Here is a 22,406-nt window from a genome sequence, read left to right on the forward strand (position 1 = left end):
GACAGGGAGTGTGTCTGTTAATGTCTTGTCTGTTTCAACAGCAAGAACTAATTGGGATATTTTAGGAGGCTTCAAACAGTCCCTTCCTATCAAAACATAAAACAGCAAGTGCCTAATTTAACTGGAAAAAAATCCTTATTTATAACATCACAAGCCATGGCTTCCAGTTTGTGATTATAATTAAAAAGGTGTTAGGATGATTAATGCAACAACAGCAAAATAAAGACAGGGGAAGATGTCTGGGAAGGGTTCAGCTGTTTGCTGGTGAGCTACAGGAATGTCCTGATTTTTTCTGTGGGGTAGCTTTAGCCATCGGAGGGGAAGCAGGCATCCCCCCTCCTGGTTCTAATTTTAAAGCTGCGCATCTTGTGGGAAGTGTCAGATGCCCTTTAAGAGAGGAATAAAGATCAAATCTTGCAGCATGTGTTTTGGGTGGCTTTGCTGCAGTGGGGCTACAGAAAGAAGTGATTTATTTGGATGACCAATAAAGTTCACGGGAATGCTTGAACGAGGAAGTCCCTATCTTGGGGCCAGGAGAGTTTTCTAAATGAAAGGAAAGAGATGATAGATTTCTTAGGTTCTTTTACAGTGATGCCAAGATGAGATACATAAGCTACCTCACGGTCATGGCTACCGAAGGTGTGCGGTGTAGAGATAATTCCAGCCTCCTGATCCCAGCCAACATTTGTGGCATGTGTGGCTTGGTATTTGTTAGCCCTTAGTAGAGCTGCTAAACACAAATGGTATGCCTAGGGCAAGGTCAGCTTGGGCCCAGGTATGAGAACCATTTGGTATCTCTTGGTCCTCAACCCCTGGCCCTTATTCTCTTGCCATATAGAGATGCAAGACTGAGTGATGCTGATTGGAAGTAAGGCAGAGACTCTCTTTAAGAGCAAGCCTCATGGAAGTGTGTGACCATCTAACAACACAGGCTCCATTAGCCACTGAAACATGGCTGATGGAAAGACTCCTGGAAGCTCCTGGGGAATCACTGGTGAGCTTCCCAGCCTCACAGCTGTGCTTTGAAGACATTTGTGAGACTTCATTAGTCTTGTCTTTTCATGCCTGCCCTGAGCCTCTCTCCCATGTAGGAAGAAGGGATGATAGATAGATCCTGATGTAGAAATCTGAGTAGTGGCTTTGATTCAAACCAGTTGTAGAAACTCTTTGTCTTGGTTCCCAGAGCAACTCTAGACCCTAAATGATGGCATCTTAACTTGCCCGTGCCATGTCTGCTGTCTACAATCTGGTGGCTTCATTGAAGAAGCACAGGTTAATTAAAGGTTTTAAATTTTCATTATGTATTTAACCATTTACCCTTCACTTATTTATCGTTTGAAATACTCCCAGTTGTCCACTGGTTCTGCAAGTGGTCCTGGATTTTGTGCTTTGAGCAAGAAGAGCTGGGACAAAACTGGAGCTGCTGTCAATGTGACTGGCTTGGGCTTCCCTCCTAGCTAACAAATCAGCTTTAGCAGGTTCATTTCTGTGGCATCACTCCAGTTGTCCCTAAATCCGGGTTTTCCTTTGTACCTATGCTGTCGATCTAATGGAATGTAAAAACACTTCGAAGATTAGAAGATGTACATGCGATTTTCAGGGCAGCACTGGACTAATGGATTAGGATGTGTGTATTCAGGCTGTAGAGATGCTTAGCCTCAGCGGTGGACTGACCCAGACGGTCAATGGTTAATAAGCCTGGTGGATCAAGCCCTCTTCTTCTGTCTTTCTGTACCTTTCTCCAAAAGGGCAAAACCATAAGCAAGTTCCATAAGAGTGATTCAGTGATCCTGGCAGAGACCTGAACCCTTCTAAGGGATGGGACCTGGGGGGCAGACCCCTGGCTGCCACTAACAGAACTCATCATAATGACAAAGGGACAGAAACACTTGCCTCTTCTGTGACTTGCATGTATAGTGACCATGACATCTTGCTTTAGAAGCCACTTAGCTCCAAGGTGATGGTCTATGCTCTTATGTTCTACTGAGAGGGTGGAGTGACCCCAAGAACTCACTGCGTGCTGCAGGATGCTCAGCTCTTGTTCCCAGTGGTTGACAGCAGCACTCTCAGCTCGTGTCTGGAGAGAGGACTGAGGACATGAGATGCCGGTATTTATGGAATGCCAGCCATAGTGCCGGCTGCCACTCTATAGATGTGTTATTCACTGCAGCATTGAGTTTATGCTGTGAACTAAACAGCAGCGGTTCTGTTTTATGACCACGATTTCTTTATTCCTGGAGGTAAGTGACTGGCTCAGGGTCCTTGGTTTGGTGGCTGTCTGAGCTGAGATTCAAACCTGCATCTGTCCAGTTGCTTTGTTTCTTTTTGTTTCTTTGCCTACACCACACTGCCACTAACTAATGCTAAAGGCAGCTGCCTTTTCAATCCTTAACTTTGAGAAATGCTTAGTGGCTGCTGAGTGCGCCCTTGGTACTGTTTCAGGAATGGAGGATAAAATGAAGCCTGAGGCGGATGGAGCCCCATCCTCCTGAAAACGTCAGTGTAGTAAGAAGGTGGACAGACAACAAATAAGCAGACCAAACAGTGTGTAGTGAACGTTTTGCTTTGATGAAGGAAGTAAGGAAAGCTCAACCAACCACATGCAAATAACTGGTACAGCTGAAGTGGCCAGATTGGACTTCAGAAACATAAAATATACAGAGTGAAAAGTTGCTCAACAGGAAGTTTCTACTCATGGCACATAGAGACCCTAGCATTAATACTGAGGTTAATAATGTACGTTATTAAATTAATTTCATGCTTTATTGTTGTTGCTGGCACTTTTAGGAGAGTAAAGCCATGGTCTCTTGTGTGTGTTCCACTATGGAGCTACAGCCTCAACCCCCAATTTCAGTCCTTTTTACCATTTAAAAGTGGCTATTAGAGAATGTAATCGGATAGCTGTGAGGGATTTGTAGGTCTATTGGGTGGCCCTTGTGCGATGTCGAGCTTTTAAATGTTAAATATGCCCAGAGATCTTTGTTCATTTGGATTGTGATGCTGCAGGTCTTGTGTGTGTATGTGTGAGTGTGTGTGGATGGTTTGAGGTGGTGAGGGTGGGACAAGGTGCTTCTGATTTTCTAAGATGCCCTGGATGCCATTGTTGCTACTGAGTCTTAGAAGTTACTTTGAGGCATTGATGTGCGAAAGTAAGCATGCACATGTTGGTGTACGTGTGTGTGTGTGTGTGTGTGTGTGTGTGTGTGTGTGCCCTGTGTGTGCACTCTCATAGCTGTTTATACATGTAAGTGTGTTATTTTGAGATGATTCCATGATGGGAAATATGTAAACAGAGTGAAATGGTGAGACACAGAACCAGTCGGAGATGTTCCCAGCAGAGGGAAGAGTAAGTGCGAAGGTCTCGAGGAGGAATCGAATTGTGTGACTCTGCAGCACTTATTCATCAGTCTAGAGGAAACTGAGTTCACAGGATGGTGCAACCTCCTGGCTGAGTGACCTCTAGTGCACAGGTGATGACATCATTCAGGCTCAGTTTGTCCAACAGACATTTCTTCCCGATAGACTTGTCAGTGGAATAAATAAAATAATAAAAGTGGAGACAGTTATTCACAAAGTGAGTCTCCTAGAGCAGAAGTCCAAATGAGGCTGAGTATTGCTCTTCCTCATTTCCAAAATCTGTTTGCTTTTCTGATCCTTCACCTCTAATCATGGATGTGATGATGTCACCTTGCTGGTCTCTTTTGGATTGCTTTGGGAAAAGCCCAATAAGGAGGTCTTTGCAACCTCCATCTCTTTCATATTTTAAACAAACTCAGGTGATGCTGGGGCCCTTGTGGGTCAGATAAATGAAAGTAGAGAGCTGGCAGAAGATGCTCTTGAGCTCACTTCCCCTGAGCTAGGGGCAGCATCAGCCCTGTTCTGGCTACAGTTCCATGCACTCGGGAGCCAAGGGTTATCAGATCTTTATTCTGTAAGAAGAAATGGAAAGCCAGGTTTTGATGTAAAATCTTCTGGTTTTTAGTGCTGGCCACAGATCTCAGTTCCTTAAAACATGCTATGTAGGCCAATACTGTGGAGCAAATGGGACCCATCTGTGGACTGGATGCAGCCAACTTACGACCAGTTTGCGATCTCTGGGTTAAACTCATTTAGGAAAGTAACTGGTGCACTGTGCAGTGGCCAGAACTGTGGCTTGCAGGTGCTACTTGGGTGAGTGTTTCTCCCTTTTCTAGCTTCTTGCAACAGCTATGGGGAAATACCTCCTTGGAATGTGGCAGTAAGCACCAACAGGCTCTGATGCAAACACTAAGGCAGAAAAAGAAACTTGCTTGCTGTCTTTTCTTTTGTTTTTCAAAGCTGGGGATGGAATTCAGGACTTATGCAGGGTAGACAACTGGCTAACCATATATTCCCAGCAGGAGAATTCTTAACTTAATGATCTGAAGTGACCACACCTGATCTGACCACAGAGATGACTTGGGTTTATAAGATCTATTCCCGTAGGGAGGGTGGAGACCTACGAGGTAGGAAAAGTGGCTTCAAGGTTTTGCTTTGTTATGTCAGCTACCAGCGTGCTTATATTAATAAAGCCCATTTTCTGACTGAGACACTTTGATCCTCGAATGCATTTATGTAGCAGGCTCTTTACAGGGATGGATGTAGGAGTCTGAAGGGATATGGTGTGAGGCAGGCCCCTTTCATCTCTGAGCCAGGATCCACAGCACGCTCACTGTGTGACCTTGGGTAAGTTGAGAGATATCTTGCAGCTTCAGCTTCTCCATCTATAGAATGGGCTCACTGTTGTTTCCAAAGCACTATATGACAATGAACCACAGGGACATCTCAAAGGCCTTGTGTAGAGTTGGCGACATAAGGTACCTTACCTGGCTTCTTCATTTTCCTTCAATGCCTTCCTTTTATTCTGCCCTGCAGCATGGAGGACCCGAAGGAGAAAGCCAGGCTCATTTGTCATTCATTGGATGCCGCCTTTTATTTCAAGATTCTATCTGAAAGAGAGCTTGCGAGTCCCCAGCAGCTCTTAAGTAGTTATCCAGAGGACAATCAGAGGGTTCCAGAAGTCGGCCTGTTGGCTCTGAGTGGGAGATGAGTCTAATTTCCTGAGGTGATCTGGTCATGCTCACCCACCCAGAGGAACTGGAGGAAAAATGGCCCAGTTCTCTGGGTTGTCGCTCTCTTGAGCCTTTGGCAGGAGAGCAGACCATTTGCTCTGGATATCCCAGAAGCAGTAAGCTGCCAGGCAGGTAGGTGTGTCTTCATCTTCCCCACAGTACCCAAGGCACCCTGTCACTCTCCTGCCTGAGCTCTGGTGAAATCACTCAGGTGCTCCAGCCATCTGACTGTGGCTTATATTTTATCTTTGTAAGCCTTTCCAAGCCCGTTTTACTTTTAAAGGCTGTAGAAGCCTTGAGACACTGGGTGAGTTGAGATGCTGGCTCGGACGCTCCAGAGCTTGAAAGGTTTGGTTTTTCCTAATGGATGCTAGCTCTGGAAGGGGTTGAACTACCACCCCCAACAAAGTCAGCTCTGGATCCCATTGGTTTCTGTGGTTTAACAAGCTACTCTGCAACTGTCTTGGGAATTTTGGTCTGAAATCATAATTCACCACTGGAGACTTTACGCTGATCTTGTCATTAATTAAAAGCAGAAGGTTGATTTTTTTCCCGAAAGTACTTACTAGTTAGGATTGCCTGACTCTTCCAATTATTTTTATTTTAAGAGTATACTAGCTATGTGTGGTGACATATACCTTTAGTCCCAGCATTCAGGAGGCAGAGGTGGGCAGATCTCTGTGAATGTGAGGCCAGCCTGGTCTACACAGTGAGTGTGGGGCCAGCCTGGTCTACACAGTGAGTGTGGGGTCAGCCTGGTCTACACAGTGAGTGTGAAGCCAGCCTGGTTTAAATAGTGAGTGTGAAGCCAGCCTGGTCTATATAATAAGTTCTAGGCCAGTCAGGACTATGTAGTGAGACCCTTTTGAAGAAAAAAGGAAGAATCTACAGTTTAGAGGGGAATGAAGTAACATGTGTATTACTGCATATACATGAGAGTGAATACACACACACACACACACACACACACACACACCACACACACACACACACTGCATATATATTGGTGGTTTCGAGTGAGAAAGTTGAACCTAACTTAAAACTAAGATGATTCATTGGCATCCATGGCTAGGATGTCTGTTGGGCTTTAGGAAAACAACCTAGAGCCCCAAGGGTGTCAGTAGGTTTCTGCGTTCCTTCCTCTGCTGTATTTGTCTTGCTTCTTTCTCAGGCGGGCATCTCATCCCATTTTATTCCTCATTCCAGGTGGTAAGTAACCCCCACCCCCGTGTTTCAAGGATGGCTTTTAAGAGTGTCTGTAGAGAGTGCCTAGAGATGCCATTGTCCAGACTGTGAAATGTGACCCCTCCTAAAGCAGGGCTTGGGTGTGCTCTCATTAGGCCAGGAGGATATATAGACACTTCTTTGACCTGAGATGGTAGCAGGGGTGTGAAAGCAGAGGTAGTCTTGCCAAAATGACAGGACATAATTTGCTTGAAGAGGAAGAAGGTCTAGGGGGTTGATGTTAGATCCGATGCCCATGAAACAGGAAAATCCTCTGGGGTGGCACATGATATGTCATCTAGCATGTTATTTGGTAAGAGGCTTAAAGGGTTTGTTTGAGGTCAGGTTTAGTTGCATGTCTCATTCACTCATTTATTCAACATGTAATATCCACTGTGTGCCATTTGCTGGGCTTAAACATGGCCACCAATTAGAGACATGAACATGAAAATGATTTTATGATAAAGGAACACAAACCTTGACTGAATAGGATTCACTCTAAGAAGGGAAGGGTGGGTCAATCCTTGACAGTGCAATTTATTGTTAAATTTAACAGATGTGCCCATTCTTGTGGTATATGTTGTGGATACTGGAGAGAGAGTTTCTTTTCTGGGACCTGGTCACACTAACTCCCTCTGTAGGATGTTTCCACTCTCATTTGCTCTTCCTGGAAGACTCTGTCCCCAATCTCTGGGTTGCTGGTGTCTCCTTATCAGGTCTTCAGGTATTGGCTGAAGTTTAGACCCCTCTAACAGACCATTTCCATCTACACAAAGGCCTTCCTGCTCTGCTCTGCCCTGCTCAACTGCTCTACTCTCCTCATAAGCTGTGTCATTCCTCAGAGTTACCCCCACTTACCCACTCATTGGATGGTCAACTGCACAGAAACAAGGACCCTATCCATCTCATTCTTTACCAGTTCCCCCGAATACAATAACCACTCACAAGGTGACGCTTTGCTAACTGACAACACAGAATCAACAAACCCACTAGACAAAGGAGAGTCTTCTGTGTCACTCCAGACTTCAGAGAACAAAGAGCATGCCTGTTTCTTGGGAACCTGGGTTATAAATTGTTGTAAATGCTTTCACATTCTAATTCCACGAGACAACTTTGGGTGCAAGGGAGATAACTTAGGATGTGTGTTAGGCTCCCACTCATGGAGCCTCACAGGTGGGTGTACTCCTATTCCTCTTTTACAGATAGAGGGTGACACTGGGAGGGTAACCAGGGCTCCTGAGGACATAGAACAGGCTGTCAGGAGCCAGGTGTTTGTCTGTTAAATGACTCTTGTTTCCTGGCCTCTGTGGCTATAGTGATGTTCTAGGAGAACAGCCTTGGTTCTTTCTCATAGACCATTTTATCCCAAGAGTCGTTGGGGTTTAGCATCTCTATCCCATCGCCAAACTATCATTGCCACTAGGTGTGCTGGACACACACATAATCCTTGCACCCAGACGGAGCCTGAGCAGTCCTGAGTTCAGGGCTCACTATTTCCACGTTAGTTCCCATTTAATAATCAGTTGCAAAAGGGTCTTGTGTTTGGTCTGTGATGTTCGTTGTGCAGGCGAATCTTCTTTCTTTTGGTTCCATATTAAAGCTTGTGTTGGAGGGGAGAATCTTGAGAGTTGCTGGAGCCGAGGAAATATTTGAGTTTAATCCCGGCACTCTCCTATCCCAGGAGTCACTTGGTATTTTGATGAAGAATCTGAACCCGGGGCTGGGGAGATGTCTTGATGCTTAAAGACGCTTGCCATGCAAGTGTAAAAACCCGACTCTGAATCTCCAGAAGCCGAGGGAAAGCCAGACATATAAAGTGACTGTCTACAAACCCAGGGTTCCCTTGAAGAAATGGAGGCAGAGGCAGGGGGATCCCCAAAAGCTCACAGCCCAGCTTGTCTGGCATCTGCAGGAACACAAAGTAAACACACTCTCAAACAAGGTGAGAGGCTAGACCAAACACCACGAGTATACCTTGACTTATACTTGCACATGCTTACATATATGGATCTTCACACACACCCACATACACCCACATACACCCACATACACCCACATACATACACCCACATACACCCACACACACTCACATACACCCACATACATACACCCACATACACCCACATACACCCACATACACCCACATACACCCACATACACACATAAAGAGAAGTACCTAAAAAAGGAAAAAAAGAACTTTTTAAGAGGTGGACCTGAAATTAGAAGTTACAGTTTTGAACCAGAGTTCTACATATGTCTTCCCTTGTATGCAGATTAGTAACTTTTGAATCTTGTATTTCACGTCTTTAAAATGGGACTAGCAACCTCTTCTAAATCCACAGGAATGTTGCAGGAGGGGAACAAGGGTTCTAAGCAGGAAGCTACCTCATCTGTCTACACGTGTTCGTTGTTGTTAATCCACGCACGTTTCCTGAATTCCTCCAGGTAATTGGTTTTCTGGGATGTTGCACTCCAGGGAATGCCTGAAATACAGGACGATTCCTCTTATCATAAAGTTAGATTAAGAAGTTTAATTTACAGAAACTATTATACAGCATGGATATCAAATGTCCTGAGTGCAGACTGCAGAAGGTTCCAGAGAACTCTTGGGCAGCCTTAATCTGCAGAACTCTCCCCTGACTTATGAACACTGGAGCTTTTCTTTTAAATCCTGAAACAACATAAAGAGTAATGGGGCATACCTGCTTTGTCAGACTACCCTGCAGTTAATCAACTCTAGAAGTGACCAGCAGATTCTCTTATTTGGTTCTCAATTGGCCCATCATCTTCCCCCTTCTTCTCTCCCTGTGCACACCTTGGCTATAATTCCCAAGCTGGTATATACATATATCACCTTCTAGTTGCTCATCCATCCTGCTTTTTGGTCCTTTGTGGTAGGCAGAGTAATAGTTACTTGAAATATCTTTATCCTAACTCACAAGATACATCAGATTTCATGGCAAAGGACAATTAGGTTTCACATGGAAATAAGATCATGTGCTAACTAGCTAACGGAATGACAGATTGGCCCATATCTTTTGGATGAACCCAATTAATTACAAGAAACCTCATAAATGGAAGGGGAGGTGGTGAGAGAACCAGAGACACAGAACGTGTGAGGAATCCGGTCAACTATGCATGGCTTTGAAGACAGAGGGAAGGGCTATGAGCCAAGGAGTTTTTGCAGCATCCAGAATCAGAGAAAACACAAGGAAGTAGAATTTTAGCATCTTCAGAAGGAAGGCAGCACAGTGACACTTCTGTTGAAATCCGTCATAGACTTTGGCCACAGGAACAGTAAGATATATTTACATGGTGTTAAGCCTCTAACCTTTCGAATATTTATTATAGTAACCATAGGAGATGAGTACACTTTGTTCAGGTGTGCCTAGCAGTCGCCAAAACACTTTGATTCTTTCTTTCTCTCTCCCTCTGGTTTTTCTTCTTTTCTAGAAAAAAAAAAAAGTCATCTTCAGGGCCTTCTGGTTCTCTTCGCAAACAGATGGAGTGGGACAGTGTATGAACACACAGTATTTCCAGAATGTAAAAGTAAGAGTGGCTGATAGAAGCTAGGGGTTTCTGTCTCTTGTTAGGTAGTGAACATTGTTCTTCAGAAAGCATAGGTGCACAAGCATCAGCCACCCAGAAACCCAAGTCTGAAATGAAGCTCAAGGGGACGACAGGAGCACAAATTTGAATACCAACCCATTCACACACCAGCCAGTGTAGGCGGAGGCCCCAGGTGTATGTGCACCTCAAGATCACTTGGGTCCACATCCCTTTCTTCTTGTTGCTCCACCATCCCCAAGGCAGCTTGTTCAGCTTGGCAGAATCTGTAGCCCAGCCCTACCTTCCTGATGCAGAAGTTTGCATCTCAGGGAGATGTGTTGCTGCTGACTGGTAGCAGGATTTGAACTGGGAACTAGCGTTCTACAACAGTGGTTCTCAACCTGTGGATGGTGACCCCCAAAGTCCGTCAGAAAATACAGAACATTCACAGCAGTAGCAAAAGTACAGTTAAGTAGCAATGAGAATAATGTTATCATTGGGGGTCACCACAGCATGGGAAGCTGTATTAAAAGGGTGCAGCATTTGGGAGGTTAAGAAATAACTGCCTTAGAATGAAGTCTTGCAGCCCTGGTACTGGTGACGTTTGAGATGGGCCCAAAGACTCTTGTGTACTTACCAACATTTCTGGCATTACTCACTGTATGCCAGTAGTACTTCCCCTTCAGTCAAGGCAGATAAAAAATTGGCTCCAGACATTGTCACATGTCACCATGAAGTCCCAAATTGCATCTAATCGAGGTTTTCCTTTATTTCCTGGGACTTCACTCCCTCCACACTTCACCCTCAGAAAGGAAGGGGATCAATTTATTTTTGCACAAAGATCACACCCATAACCTCAGGCCTCATTCTAGTGTCAAGAATTCAGTTGCAAGGCTTCTCCTAGCTGCAAAAAGAGCCAGGGAAGGCATTTGAAGGGCTCTGTGCCTAAGGAGGGGCAAATGAGTATAGGGGCAGCCAGATGTCTCTACGGGAGCTTGCACAAGCTTATGGTTGTAGTCTTTCTCCCTCTTTCCCTCTCCTTCTCCCCATCTCTTGCTCCCTTGTCCTCAACATCTCTATTGCTATCTCTCTGTACTCGGGGTCAAGTCAAAGAACTTGTGCGTGACATCAGTGTGCTACACCACAGCCTGCCATGTCTCTTTTAATTCCCTTCTGCCAAGTTGGAAGGAGAAATAAATTAAGCATGCATGCTCATGCATGCATGTGTGTATGTGTGTATATTTGTGTGTGTTTGTGTGTGTGTGTCTGTGTCATGTGTCTGTATGTCTGTGTGTATCAGTATCTAGTAGAAATCACAGGACAATTAAGAGAACATGTAGCATTTACCTAATCAATATATTTTTATATCAAGGATCCTGTGCCCTCTGAACTTCCACCATCAATACAGATCTTGCAGATATGTGTCCTAAGAGGTGTGTCTACCCACCTACTGAGCATTGGCTTTCCCTTTCAGATTTGTGCCTCCTCTGTGCCAACCACATTTTGTTAGTAAATGAAAACTAAGTGGTTGTATAAATTTTCACAAAATGATTTTCAGAAGAAGAAAACTAAGTTTCTTAAATATTTGTAAACATGGTATAATGAAATGCATGTGTTTGGTAAGCATACATGTGTATTTAATTGTACATAGGCAAATATATTGTGTGTATTTATGTAAGACATATATATATACATACATATATATATATATATATATATACATGTATGTATATGTTCTCATATATCTATCAGCCATGTATCTATATACCTGTGTATCTACATATGTTATATATGTATGTATGTATGTATGTACATTATCTGTCTGTCTGTCTATCTGACACCTTTTGCCTTGGTGTGACCCTTATCCCTTGTCTACTTGCCTTTCTGCCATCTGATTTTATTCATCAACCATGGTAAATGACTGTTTTAGAGTATAAAGCATACCACCCCTTCCTTCCCTTTAATTTCCAGTTAAGTCCATGTAGAAGTTCCAGGCCTGGCTGGGACCTGCAAAGCCCTACAAGACTGATGGATCCTTTTCTCTGCAGCCACGTTCATTCACCTCCTCTCTTTGCTCCTGTTTATACTGCGCTAGCCTGAGAATCTAAATGTGACCTACCCAGGACCTTTACCCTTGTTGCTCCCTCTACCTGAAATTCCTTTCATCAGTCAATGGTGTGTCTGCCATCTTTCCTTCACTGGTGCCTTCGATTAACCATCTCATCCTCCATGTGGCCTGGTCACATAGACATGGACTTAGCTAGCATTGCTAGTGCTAGGAGCTTCACCCGTGTGAAGTGTCACATTGCTGTTAACTGCATCACTGTAGTCTGTAGTTAATCCCTTCACACTCCAAGTTTTTGTTGTGTTCATTTTCCCAGTTTTAATCCCCTTGTCCTGGGATTTTTTTTGGTTCTAATATAGATTCACAAAATGACTTTATCATTGCTGGGGCAAAGCTAAAAGCCATTTATTTATGTCCCTCTCAAGCTATCCCTGCTAATTAAATACACTGCCACCAGGTGGTGGTTGTAAGATGTACTGCCTTCATCCTCCTGCCCGGTTTTATCCCTACATCTGTTGCCCCTAAGTCATAAATTGAGAGGCATTTTAAAAGGTTCACGTTAAGGAAACAATCAGCAGGTATTGGGACAGATGTGTAGAATCCCGTTTAGAATAAACTCACAGTTGAGTGTCCCTCCTGTCTTCCTTCTGAACCAGATTGTTCTATTTGTGCTCAGATAAAGAAAGAATACGGTCAGGTCACACACCCTTTGGTATTAGTGTTCTCCTGATTCTCAGTGGACAGCAATGAGCACCCTGTGCTAGCCTAAATATCAGTTAAGGTGATTAACATTAGAAAATGTTATAGTGCTATACCAGACATTGAATGGGTGCCCTCCACTTAAGAGTCTCTGAAAAGTACACAATCATTTTAGCCAGTGAGCCCCATGACCTCACCGGAGTCACTGAGTTCCTTATTAAGACAACAGTGAGCTTGCTCTCTGCAGGCTGACTGTCATTCACTCCTGGATTGTCCCATTGAAGGCTCTTGCTTTCTTTGGGAGTGGACTTTCCTCTTTCTCCATATCTCCGTCACCACGTAGAGATTTCCCTAAGTCACAGCCCATTGGAAAACCTCCAGTCACTGTCTGGTAGTGTGCCTTTAGAGAAAACCATTTTAGTGACTGTGAATTCACTTTAGACCTTGGACTTGAGGGGGCAGGATTCATTTGCTTTATAGCATTCATCATTCCAGGTAAAATCTGAACTAAGCATAAACCCAAAGGAATTTAATAAATAGCTCCTATATCTGAGATGTCCCAGGTGGGGGGATGGGGATCTTTAAACAATTAATATAATACTTTTATTCTTGAGAATTTCATATGTGCATCTATTCAATATATTTTGAGTACATTCAGCCCCTTACCACCCCCCCACCCCTCCCAGGTCTTCCCAGGGATCTTTAGTTTTCAAGGTGTGGCTCAATCTTGGCTTAATGATGCCACCAGATTTTAATTTTTAGATTCTGCTGCCGAGGCTGTTGGCTATATTCATAAAACTTTCTGCATTGTGGCTATGAAGAGAGCAATCACCTGATCCCTTTTCCTAAATTGTAGGCAGTAGAGACTCCAGTCTCTCCCCAAAGCTCGCTGCCTCTGAGGAGCAGAGAGTGGAGGTCAGGAGTTTTCCGGGCACACAGTGCTGGGATGCAGGGATTTTTCCTAGAGCAAAACCAGGATATAGTTCTCGGGGGGGTGGGGGAATGTATATGGATGCCAACACAACAGATGTCTGCTTCTAGACTTCTGTGGAAATGCAGTCTTGCACTGCAACACAACCGAGTAAATCAGAAGCACCGTGGGTTCTGCTGGCTGTGTGCAGACGGAGGCTGGGGCCGGATTCTCTGTTCTGCTTTTATCCAGAAGTGAATTCCAACAGACTCTCAAAAACTCCTCTTCTGTTGCTCTGCTAGGAAGAAGGGCAGGTTGGGAGAAAGAGGGTGGGAAACTGAGAAAGGAGAGACTGGTCCAGTCTTTGCGTTTAAGGTGTTAAGCCCTGGGGGAAAGTTGAAAGAACCCACCTCTAGAAGTCACTGGTTGTTTATTTAGAATATCTTCCATTTTTGTCACTTCTTTAGCAACTCCTAGCACTGCCTGGGAAAAATTAAAGGGGCTGTATATCTTGCAAGAGAATTCTTCAAATACCAAGTAAATCATTCACTACATTAAATCTTCCTGCCCAGGATCTCCTCCAGTAGAGAGGAAGAAACAAATGTCTTGGCGTTTGATCAGCCTTAATATAACAACCAGATAGCCCAGAATTTTAGAACAGCCTTGGCTCCGCTGTTTTATCTTCTTCACTTAAGGTAAGGCTCACAATAAAGAATTAAGTGGGATTTAGTTTTCTATGATTTTGTGAGACTTTTTAATGACGATAAGCCCCAGTTTTGAGGCAAAGGGAATCAAACTTGTCAAATCCAGTGTCTTGGTGTTCTGTTTAAACAGATGCATCTTGTGAGTGTGTGGCTGTCTTTATCCAACAGCAATGCTACCATCTTTAGTGTGCCAGAGTGTGATAGTCTTACAGTCTCTAAGATCTCTAAGGATCTTTCTGAAGAGACATTAGGACTCTCTGTATTTCTCTCTGTCTGTGTCTCTCTGTCTCTCCTTTCTCCCCCTCCTCTTGTTTCCCCCACCTCTCTCATTAACTTCCTCTCTTTCCTTACTCTCATGTCCCTCTCTTGTTCCTCCTTTCTTCTCCCTGCACCTCCTCCCCATCCTTCCTCTCCCTCCCCATCCTTCCTCTCCCTCCCCAACCTTCCTCTCCCTCCCCATCCTTCCTCTCCCTCCCCATCCTTCCTCTCCCTCCCCATTCTTCCTCTCCCTCCCCATTCTTCCTCTCCCTCCCCATCCTTCCTCTCCCTCCCCATCCTTCCTCTCCCTCCCCATCTTTCCTCTCCCTCCCCATCCTTCCTCTCCCTCCCCATCCTTCCTCTCCCTTCCCATCCTTCCTCTCCCTCCCCATCTTCCTCTCCCTCCCCATCTTCCTCTCCCTCCCCATCTTCCTCTCCCTCCCCATCCTTCCTCTCCCTCCCCATCCTTCTTCCTATCCTTTTCCTGCTTCCCACCCTTCTTCCCATTTTTCCTTCCCTCTCCTTTCATGGTACTGGAGATAGAACTAGTGGTTTTGTCCGTCCTGGGCAAGCAGCCTCCTACTGGAACATGCTTCAGCCTGTCTTTGGACTTCTTGGCAGCTCCAGGTCTTATCTGCTCCCTTGCTGTCTGACTCCCACCCTTTCCTTAGCTTGAGCCCCTTCACCATGATGAGGACATGAGAGAGGCTTTCCCTCATTTCCTTCAAGATGGAGGAATTAGGAGTGGCAACAAAACTACTTCTCTTGGCCCTTGCTGTCAGAAAATGTTCATCTACCAATTTCCTGTGACTTGTTTTCAGATTCTGAAGAACTGTAAAAGGTTCTCTTATTTCAAAGAAAGGTGAAATTTAAAGACAGATAAGAACTTCACTTGAGTGATTTATTTTTTCCTTTATAGCAGCTGCACTTTGGCACATTCTTAGCAACAATAGTTAGCTTCCATAATTTTTCAGGAGACTGAAACAAAACAAAACCCACAGGGATGTGTTGTGTGTGTGTGTGTTTAAGGTATGTGTGGGAATGTGTGTATGTGTGTGTGCATGCTTAAGATGTGTGAGGGTATGTGTGCATGCTTAAGTGTGTAAGATGTGTACATGTGTTTAAGAAGTGTGAGTTGAGTGTGTGTGTGTGTATGCCTTTGTTGCATGTTGAGGTCAGGACTGCCTGATGTTGGTCATTGCCTTTAGCTTCAGTCAAGGTTTCTTTTTTTGTTATCTCATACTCTAGGCTAGGCGACCAGGGAGCTTCCAAGGAGTCTTCTATCTTCATGTCCCTTTGTCCCACAGATGGACTGGGATTACAGATATGAGCCACCATGTCTGGATTAATGTGGGTTCTGGGGATCCCAGCTCAGTTCTTCATGCTTACATGACAAACATTTCTCTGAGTCTCTTTTAACATTGGTCAATCTTCCAGGCATCCTCTAATGATGACAGAGTTTGCATTTTAAAGGGAAAGTGAGCATAGAGAGGAAGGACTTATTACCAAATATCCCCTGGTTACTACTGGTGTAGCCTGGGTGGGAACATGAGCTTGTCAGTATTTGCAAACCTTCCTCACAGCAAGAGGCTACTGCCTGGGAAGAAACAAAGCTGAGGAAGTTCTGTTCGCAGGCTGTGCTTGACAGGTGGGGCATTTCCTCAGAGTCCCTTTCCACAGCCAAATCCAACATAGCTCTGTCTTTGTGAGTAGATTCCAGTGTGCTCATGTCTGGGCTCCTGGAGAAGTCAGAGCACAGATTCTTTATTGTGGAAGAATGGAGACTGTCTTCCTACTATGGTTGGTTTAAAAGTCTCGGCATTTGGAAGGACTTCAGAGAGAGACACAGGAAGAAATAGAGAGAGTGACTGAGAGGCATACACACACACACACACACACAGAGAGAGAGAGAGAGAGAGAGAGAGACGGGGGAGGGGGAGGGGAGGGGAGGGAGAAGGAGAGGGAGAGGGAGAGGGAGAGGGAGAGGGAGAGGGAGAGGGAGAGGGAGAGGGAGAGGGAGAGGGAGAGGGAGAGGGAGAGGGAGAGGGAGAGGGAGAGGGAGAGGGAGAGGGAGAGGTTGATTTTCTGAACCTGGCTGTATGCCGCTAATTTCAGAGACTTGTAGACTCAGTGCCCCCTTTCCCGTGTGGGGCAGCTGAGGGATGATAATTCTCCAGGGATGAATGTTCTTTAAAAGCCTCCCTGTTGCTCAAGCACTTTCAAGGCAGTGTGCAAGGTGAAAAACAACTCTTGGGGTCACCTTGTGTGGGCGTGCCTTGACCCTGCTGCCTCTGCAGGCCTCGTGGTGGCTCTGGAGGGAGGGCCTGGTGACAGCATCATCCAGGAGTTTACTCTTTGGTACAGTAGCATTTCTGTCCTATTCTTAGTCCACAGAAATGTCTGTCCTTTGAGAGTCCTTTGACGGTTGTCTTTGGAAAAGTTATCTGTGATTAGGGGAAGTGTGTATATGAATGAGTATGTGAGTGTGTGTGTGTGTCTCTCTGTGTGTGTGTGTGTGTGTGTGTGTGTGAGGGCATGTTATGGAGGCTCGAGGTTACTGTTGGTGTCACCTCTGTTGCTTTCCTGAGTTTTTGAGAGATATTCTTAATGGATTCACCATTCTGTCTAGACAGGCTGGCCAGTGACCTCATGGGTTTTGCCTGTCTCCACCCTGTCAGCATTGGGTTTGCAGGCATGCTGCCATGCCCAGATCTTCCCATGGATGCTTAGCATCTGACCTGAGAGCCTCGTGCCTGAGCAGCAGGCACTTTACCCACTGAGCCATCTCCTCAGACCCTGAAAAGTGTGTTTGCATGAATGATGTGGGGCTGACTTTAATGAGAAATCTCGCCCTTGTTGTGAAGCTCTGTGGAAAACTAAATCAGAATTAAAAGTTGAACAACTTACTCAGTGGGTAGGGTGTAGCCTGAGAGTTAGAACACTAGGTATGGAAAATTTCTGTGAGGGGCATGGGTTCTAATCCCAGTGCCAGGAAATACAGATACAAGTAACTCTACTGAGCCCTGAATTCAGTCAGTCCAGAAATCTCCCCATGGATTCTGTACCTTTGTAGGGACTGTGTCCTGTTTTTGTCTCTTCCCAGTTTTGGGAGATACGCAGAATGAAGTAAGCTCTAAATGTTTGCTGTTTAGGTCGAATGTATTATGTGCATAGTGCAGACAACTGGTCAAACTGAATACAATGGCCATTGCTAATATGGTAGTGGATATTCTTCCACAGATTTAGTACTTGCGAAGTATGTATGCATGATCTCTTTCAAATTGGTGAATTTTAAAAATAACTTCCCATCTTCAACTTAGAGTACAGTGTGAGTGTCTTCCTCTGTCTAAAATGTGCTCCTATGACATAATTTCAACACTTTCTATGTATATAAACAAAAGGGGTTTTAATCACTACCCAGTAAAAGGGGGAAATATAGACAATGTAGTTTTATATTTGGGAATCCTTACAAAATTTGAGCCCATACCCATGTAGCTTATAGAGATAAGTTGTAGCAAAGAATAAAACAAATGGAGTGGCATAAGATAGCACCAAAGACAACAGCAAAACTTGGATAATCAGAAGGGCATGGGGCCTCTCCAGTGAGGATGGACTCACTCCCCTGGTGGCCACAGGGGAAAGACAGGTGGATTTGGGGTAGATTTGCATCTAAGAAATGAAAAATACTTCAATATAAGAAAAGTCTCACCCACAGAGCATTTTAGCTTGCTGGGGGTTGTCCTAAACAAATACCACAGGGGCAGGGTGACTTGAACAGAGACATTTATTTCTTACAATTCTGGAAACTGAACATCCAGGATCAAGGTGTCCATGGGGTTACTTTCTACACCACCCCCAAACTCCCTGTGCCTTTGTGTGGTTGTTTTTCTGCGTGTGCCTGTGTCCTGCTCTCCTCTTCCTGTGTGTATCCCTCTCAGCACACCAGAGTGTTTATTGGTTAACTGATAGTAAAATGTCTCAGTGTCAGGTACCTGGGCATTGCTTGCATGCCTGTATCTCCTCCTCTTGGACAGGCCGCAAGGGGAGCTGCGGCTGTTGGGGAGCTGAGAGTTCTTTCCCCTCCTTTCTTACTAATCCTCTTTCTAACAGGCATATTAGGTGTTGCTCCTATATGGGATTAAGCCTCATTTTAGTGTTTGAGTGGGGATCCCTGTACCTAATTCCCTCTTCTTAGAAGCACACTAGTCAGATCAGGTAAGAGCCCCCATTTGCTTTCATATTAACCCAATTGCGCCTTTAAAGACTGTCTCCACGTGCAGCCATATTCTGAGGTTTGGGGTGGGCTCTAGTGTTTGGATTTCAAGTGACACAGAGGCAGAATCAAGCTAGATGAGGAACTGGAGGTTCCAGCCTTGGTCTCCTTGGAGTCTCTGCTATCCCTACTCCTCCTGACCTACCAGGACAAGGCGGCACAACCCCTCCATGCTCATATGTAGACAGAGTTCTTTGGATATATATATATTAAAGAATGCAAAAGATTAATCCCTCCCCTCAGAGGACAAATAGATCAACAAATGGGAAAATGAACAGAGTGCCTTCCAAAGAATAGAACAAATGACCAATAAATGCATGGAAATCAATCAACATCTTTAGCCATGAGGCAGGTGAAGATAGAATACTGCACTGAGATGTCATTTGACCGTAGTTAGAAGGCTATCTCTAAGAAGCAGAACAACTGTCACCATAAATACAAAACAAAGCATGTGTTGGGGTGGCTGGCAAAGGCCCTTTATACTCTTGGTAGGGATGACAATCACTGGATCGAACTGGTATAAAGGTCTTTTCAAAATCCAGAAGTAGAGCTGTCATATGATTTATGACATTTATATTACTCTTCCCTCTCCCCTCCCCCGTTGTGTGTGTGTGTCCACGCGTGAGCACATGCATGTGTGCTCAGATAAAAGTCAGAACTAGACAGCTGCACATCCATGTTGACTGCAGCACTATTCACAATTACAGAAGAAGCTTAGCTGTCCATCAGCAGGTGAGTGGATAAAGAAAATGTGGTATATATAAGCAGTGGCATATTAGCCATGAAGAAGAATGGTACTGTTATCATTTTGCAGGGAAATGTACGGAATAAAAGGTCATTGACTTGCAAAGACAATGATTGCACATTCCTTCTCAAATGTAAAAATATGAAAAAGAGGATATGAAAGTAGAGAGAGTATTATTAGGGATGTGGGGAAACGGGTAAGAAAGAGTAGTAGGGAAAGAATATGACCATGGTAGGTCATCTACATGTATGAAAATGAGAATCTATTGCTTTACATAATTCATGTAATTAGCTAATTAGCACAATGATAAAGACATCTCCTCTGTGGCTGACATCCCGCGTCTAGCACTGCGAGCCTCATTTCCTGGCATAGAGTCACAGCTGACTGCGACGACCGTGCTTCCTTACTGTTGAGTGGTTATTCTAGGGAGATGGCAGTGGCAGAACCAGATAACACTGGAGAGAAGCTACAGGCCTTGAACACTGCTGCTGATGCCAGCCACTGGCAGATGCCCAGATGCCCAAGCTATCTCTCTCATCATATTATTACCCCATTTTACAGGAACTTGGGAATTAGAGTTTCACAGTGTTGAGGGGCTTGCCCACAGTTGCAGTGATGGGAAATTCTCGAGTCAAAGCCATCAACAGCCATGCCTTCAGGTTTCCTGTTGGTCTGTTTAACTTTCATTGGTCCTTGGCTTTGCTCGCCTATATTGTGTGTACTGTATGCCTGTCATTAGACCATGGACTGTTTCTTTGATTCTGCATGGGGAGAGCTAGTTCACTGTTGGATAATAACTCTAAACCAAAGGGTTGTTATGGTTAATTTGACCACACCTTTCTCAATGGGTATCTCTATGGTCTCCAACTCTTGAAGGTACTTACAAAGAAAGCTGCAGAGATTTCTGTGTCCCCTGAAGCCCACTTGTCAGGGAGAAAATGGAAGAAGTATGCATTTAAATTTTTCTGATCCATGTTAAAAGTTGCCAGAGTACATGCTTGCTTTTGAGTTCCTGAAAGAGACCTTCATGTTATCACCAAGAAATGATATAGATTTAGGAAAAATGGGCTCCTTTTGTGCCCCAGGCACCTGCTGGCCCTTGGTAAAAGCTTTTAATAATAAGGACGCTGACTCCTTGTACGATTACCATGAGATGAAAGAAAATATGTGGTTTGAGTGTGTGCATTGCTCTTGGAAGCTCTTATTTAGAGGTTAGTTTCTATTATCAAAATAACACTCTGTGCTCCTTTCTCTTCTGCATGAAAGGAAGACAAAGTAAATACTTCCTTTCTGCTTTGAACTGCCGAAGAATCTGTTTCTCTATAAAGTTGAGGATTTGTGGGGAGGCCAAGGACTCCTTTTCTTATACAACTTCCCCCATGTGTGTTTAAGCAAAGAAACAGGATGACTTTAGCTCTAGAATAAGATTAGTTTTCTGGGGTGGTGTTTTGTGGCAGATGGCAAAGCTTATGAACCATGTCCCTGTCTACCATGTAGAGGGTCTCTGCAGTACAACACTGCCCTGCAGTTTTCTGAGAAGTCCAGATTAGCACTGATCTGAGAGCAGAGATCCCAAGTCATATATGTGTGTGTGTGTGTGTGTGTGTGTGTGTGTGAACAACCATAGGCCAGACCTCTGAAGGCTGTTTTCCTAGCATAAGCCCTGAAGACAGGGATGACATGAGAAAACTGGAGCTGAGCAGCATTTCAGGAGTTGTTGTGCTATGGAAGCTGAGTTCTGTAGATGATGGGGGTTCATTTGGTACGATGGTTATGATAGCTTTCAAATCCAACAGTCTCATTTATGTACCTGGAGGTTCACTTAGATGAGTTCCTGCGGGTGGTCTCCATTGCCTGTATATTCTGTTATGGAGCTACTCCCTGACAAGAGTGCTTGTTTCCATGGAAGGATGCTCCTTTTGTGCCTTGCTGTGATCGAAGCTGCTATTTGTCTTTTCAATGTTGGTTGAACACATAAGACTATAGAATAAAAACTGCATTTCCTAGTCTCCCATCTGCTTGATGTGGTTAATGAGGTTGAGTTTGGACAAATGGGATTTAACAATAGATGGTGTGTGTAATTTCTTGGCCTGAAAAGGATGTGTTTCCCTTTGCTGTTGGTGGAAATGAAAATGTGATGGTTAGACCTTGAACTGTCTTGGAGGCATCGTACAGAGAAAGCCACATATTGAAAACTGTGGGCCAGCAGGATAGAAAGAGCCCAGTGGGAGCCCTTTGGATAAGAGACGAAGACATTTCTGTTTTCTTTAAGCCATATTATTTTGGGTTTTCAGTTGCTCTTTGCTAAGTATAATTGGAGAAGATAACTCTGCCTTTTATGTTCCAGACACTGTGCTGAGGCTTTAGCAGCTCATTGTATGAAGCTGTCTAGAAATCATTTGTCGTTATCTATTTTGTATAGATGAACCAACAGGTATAGAACAAGGGGACTGTGTCCAGATAGCAAATTAACAATGGTAGGTTCCTCTGAGGGTCTGTGATTTCTTCCCTCCAACCGTGGGGTTTTTACCAAGTTTACAGAATTAGACATGAATTTTCCCTGTGGTACTGGCCCAAATATCAGTCAGAATTTGGTTGGTTACCCCTATAGCAGGCATGCCACTGTTTCCCCAGCAGGCATAGCTCTCCTGGCAGGTTCGTTCATAACTCTGTAAGACTGTTGATTTTCTACCCCAGGAGTCTGCACCGTACCTTCTAGGGACATGAAAGTTACTCATGGCGAGGAAGCTTTAAGCTCTATTTCTACTAACTTTCTGTCTGGTAAACCAAGCTTGTGGCGTCCTCAACAACAGGCTCTTATTATCTAAGTTGTAGTGGCAACTTGTAGTTGCTAGCCATAGCAAGATGATTTGGAGGCTCCATGATTTG

At 44.4% G+C, this 22,406-nt stretch overlaps 1 protein-coding gene across 3 annotated transcripts in view; it reads left to right on the top strand.

Annotated features, from left to right (window-relative positions):
- Window positions 1-22,406, top strand: part of Hs3st4 (heparan sulfate (glucosamine) 3-O-sulfotransferase 4) — a 416,624-nt gene that overhangs the window by 2,713 nt on the left and 391,505 nt on the right. Inside the window, exons 2-3 of one of the 3 annotated variants that reach the window (XR_003946536.1) lie at window positions 8,657-8,759; window positions 14,110-14,572. The exons of 1 other annotated variant lie outside the window; for it this stretch is intronic. Coding sequence is in view for 1 of the 2 variants with exons in the window: in XM_030242860.1 (XP_030098720.1) it covers window positions 8,657-8,687 (31 nt within the window). In the remaining variant the exon portion in view is untranslated. Of the gene's footprint in view, window positions 1-8,656; window positions 14,573-22,406 lie in introns of those variants that run through there. One more of the 3 variants, XM_030242860.1, reaches the window with a different exon arrangement.

Source organism: Mus musculus, chromosome 7 (genome assembly GCF_000001635.26).
Source record: "Mus musculus strain C57BL/6J chromosome 7, GRCm38.p6 C57BL/6J".
Classification (NCBI taxonomy): domain Eukaryota; kingdom Metazoa; phylum Chordata; class Mammalia; order Rodentia; family Muridae; genus Mus; species Mus musculus.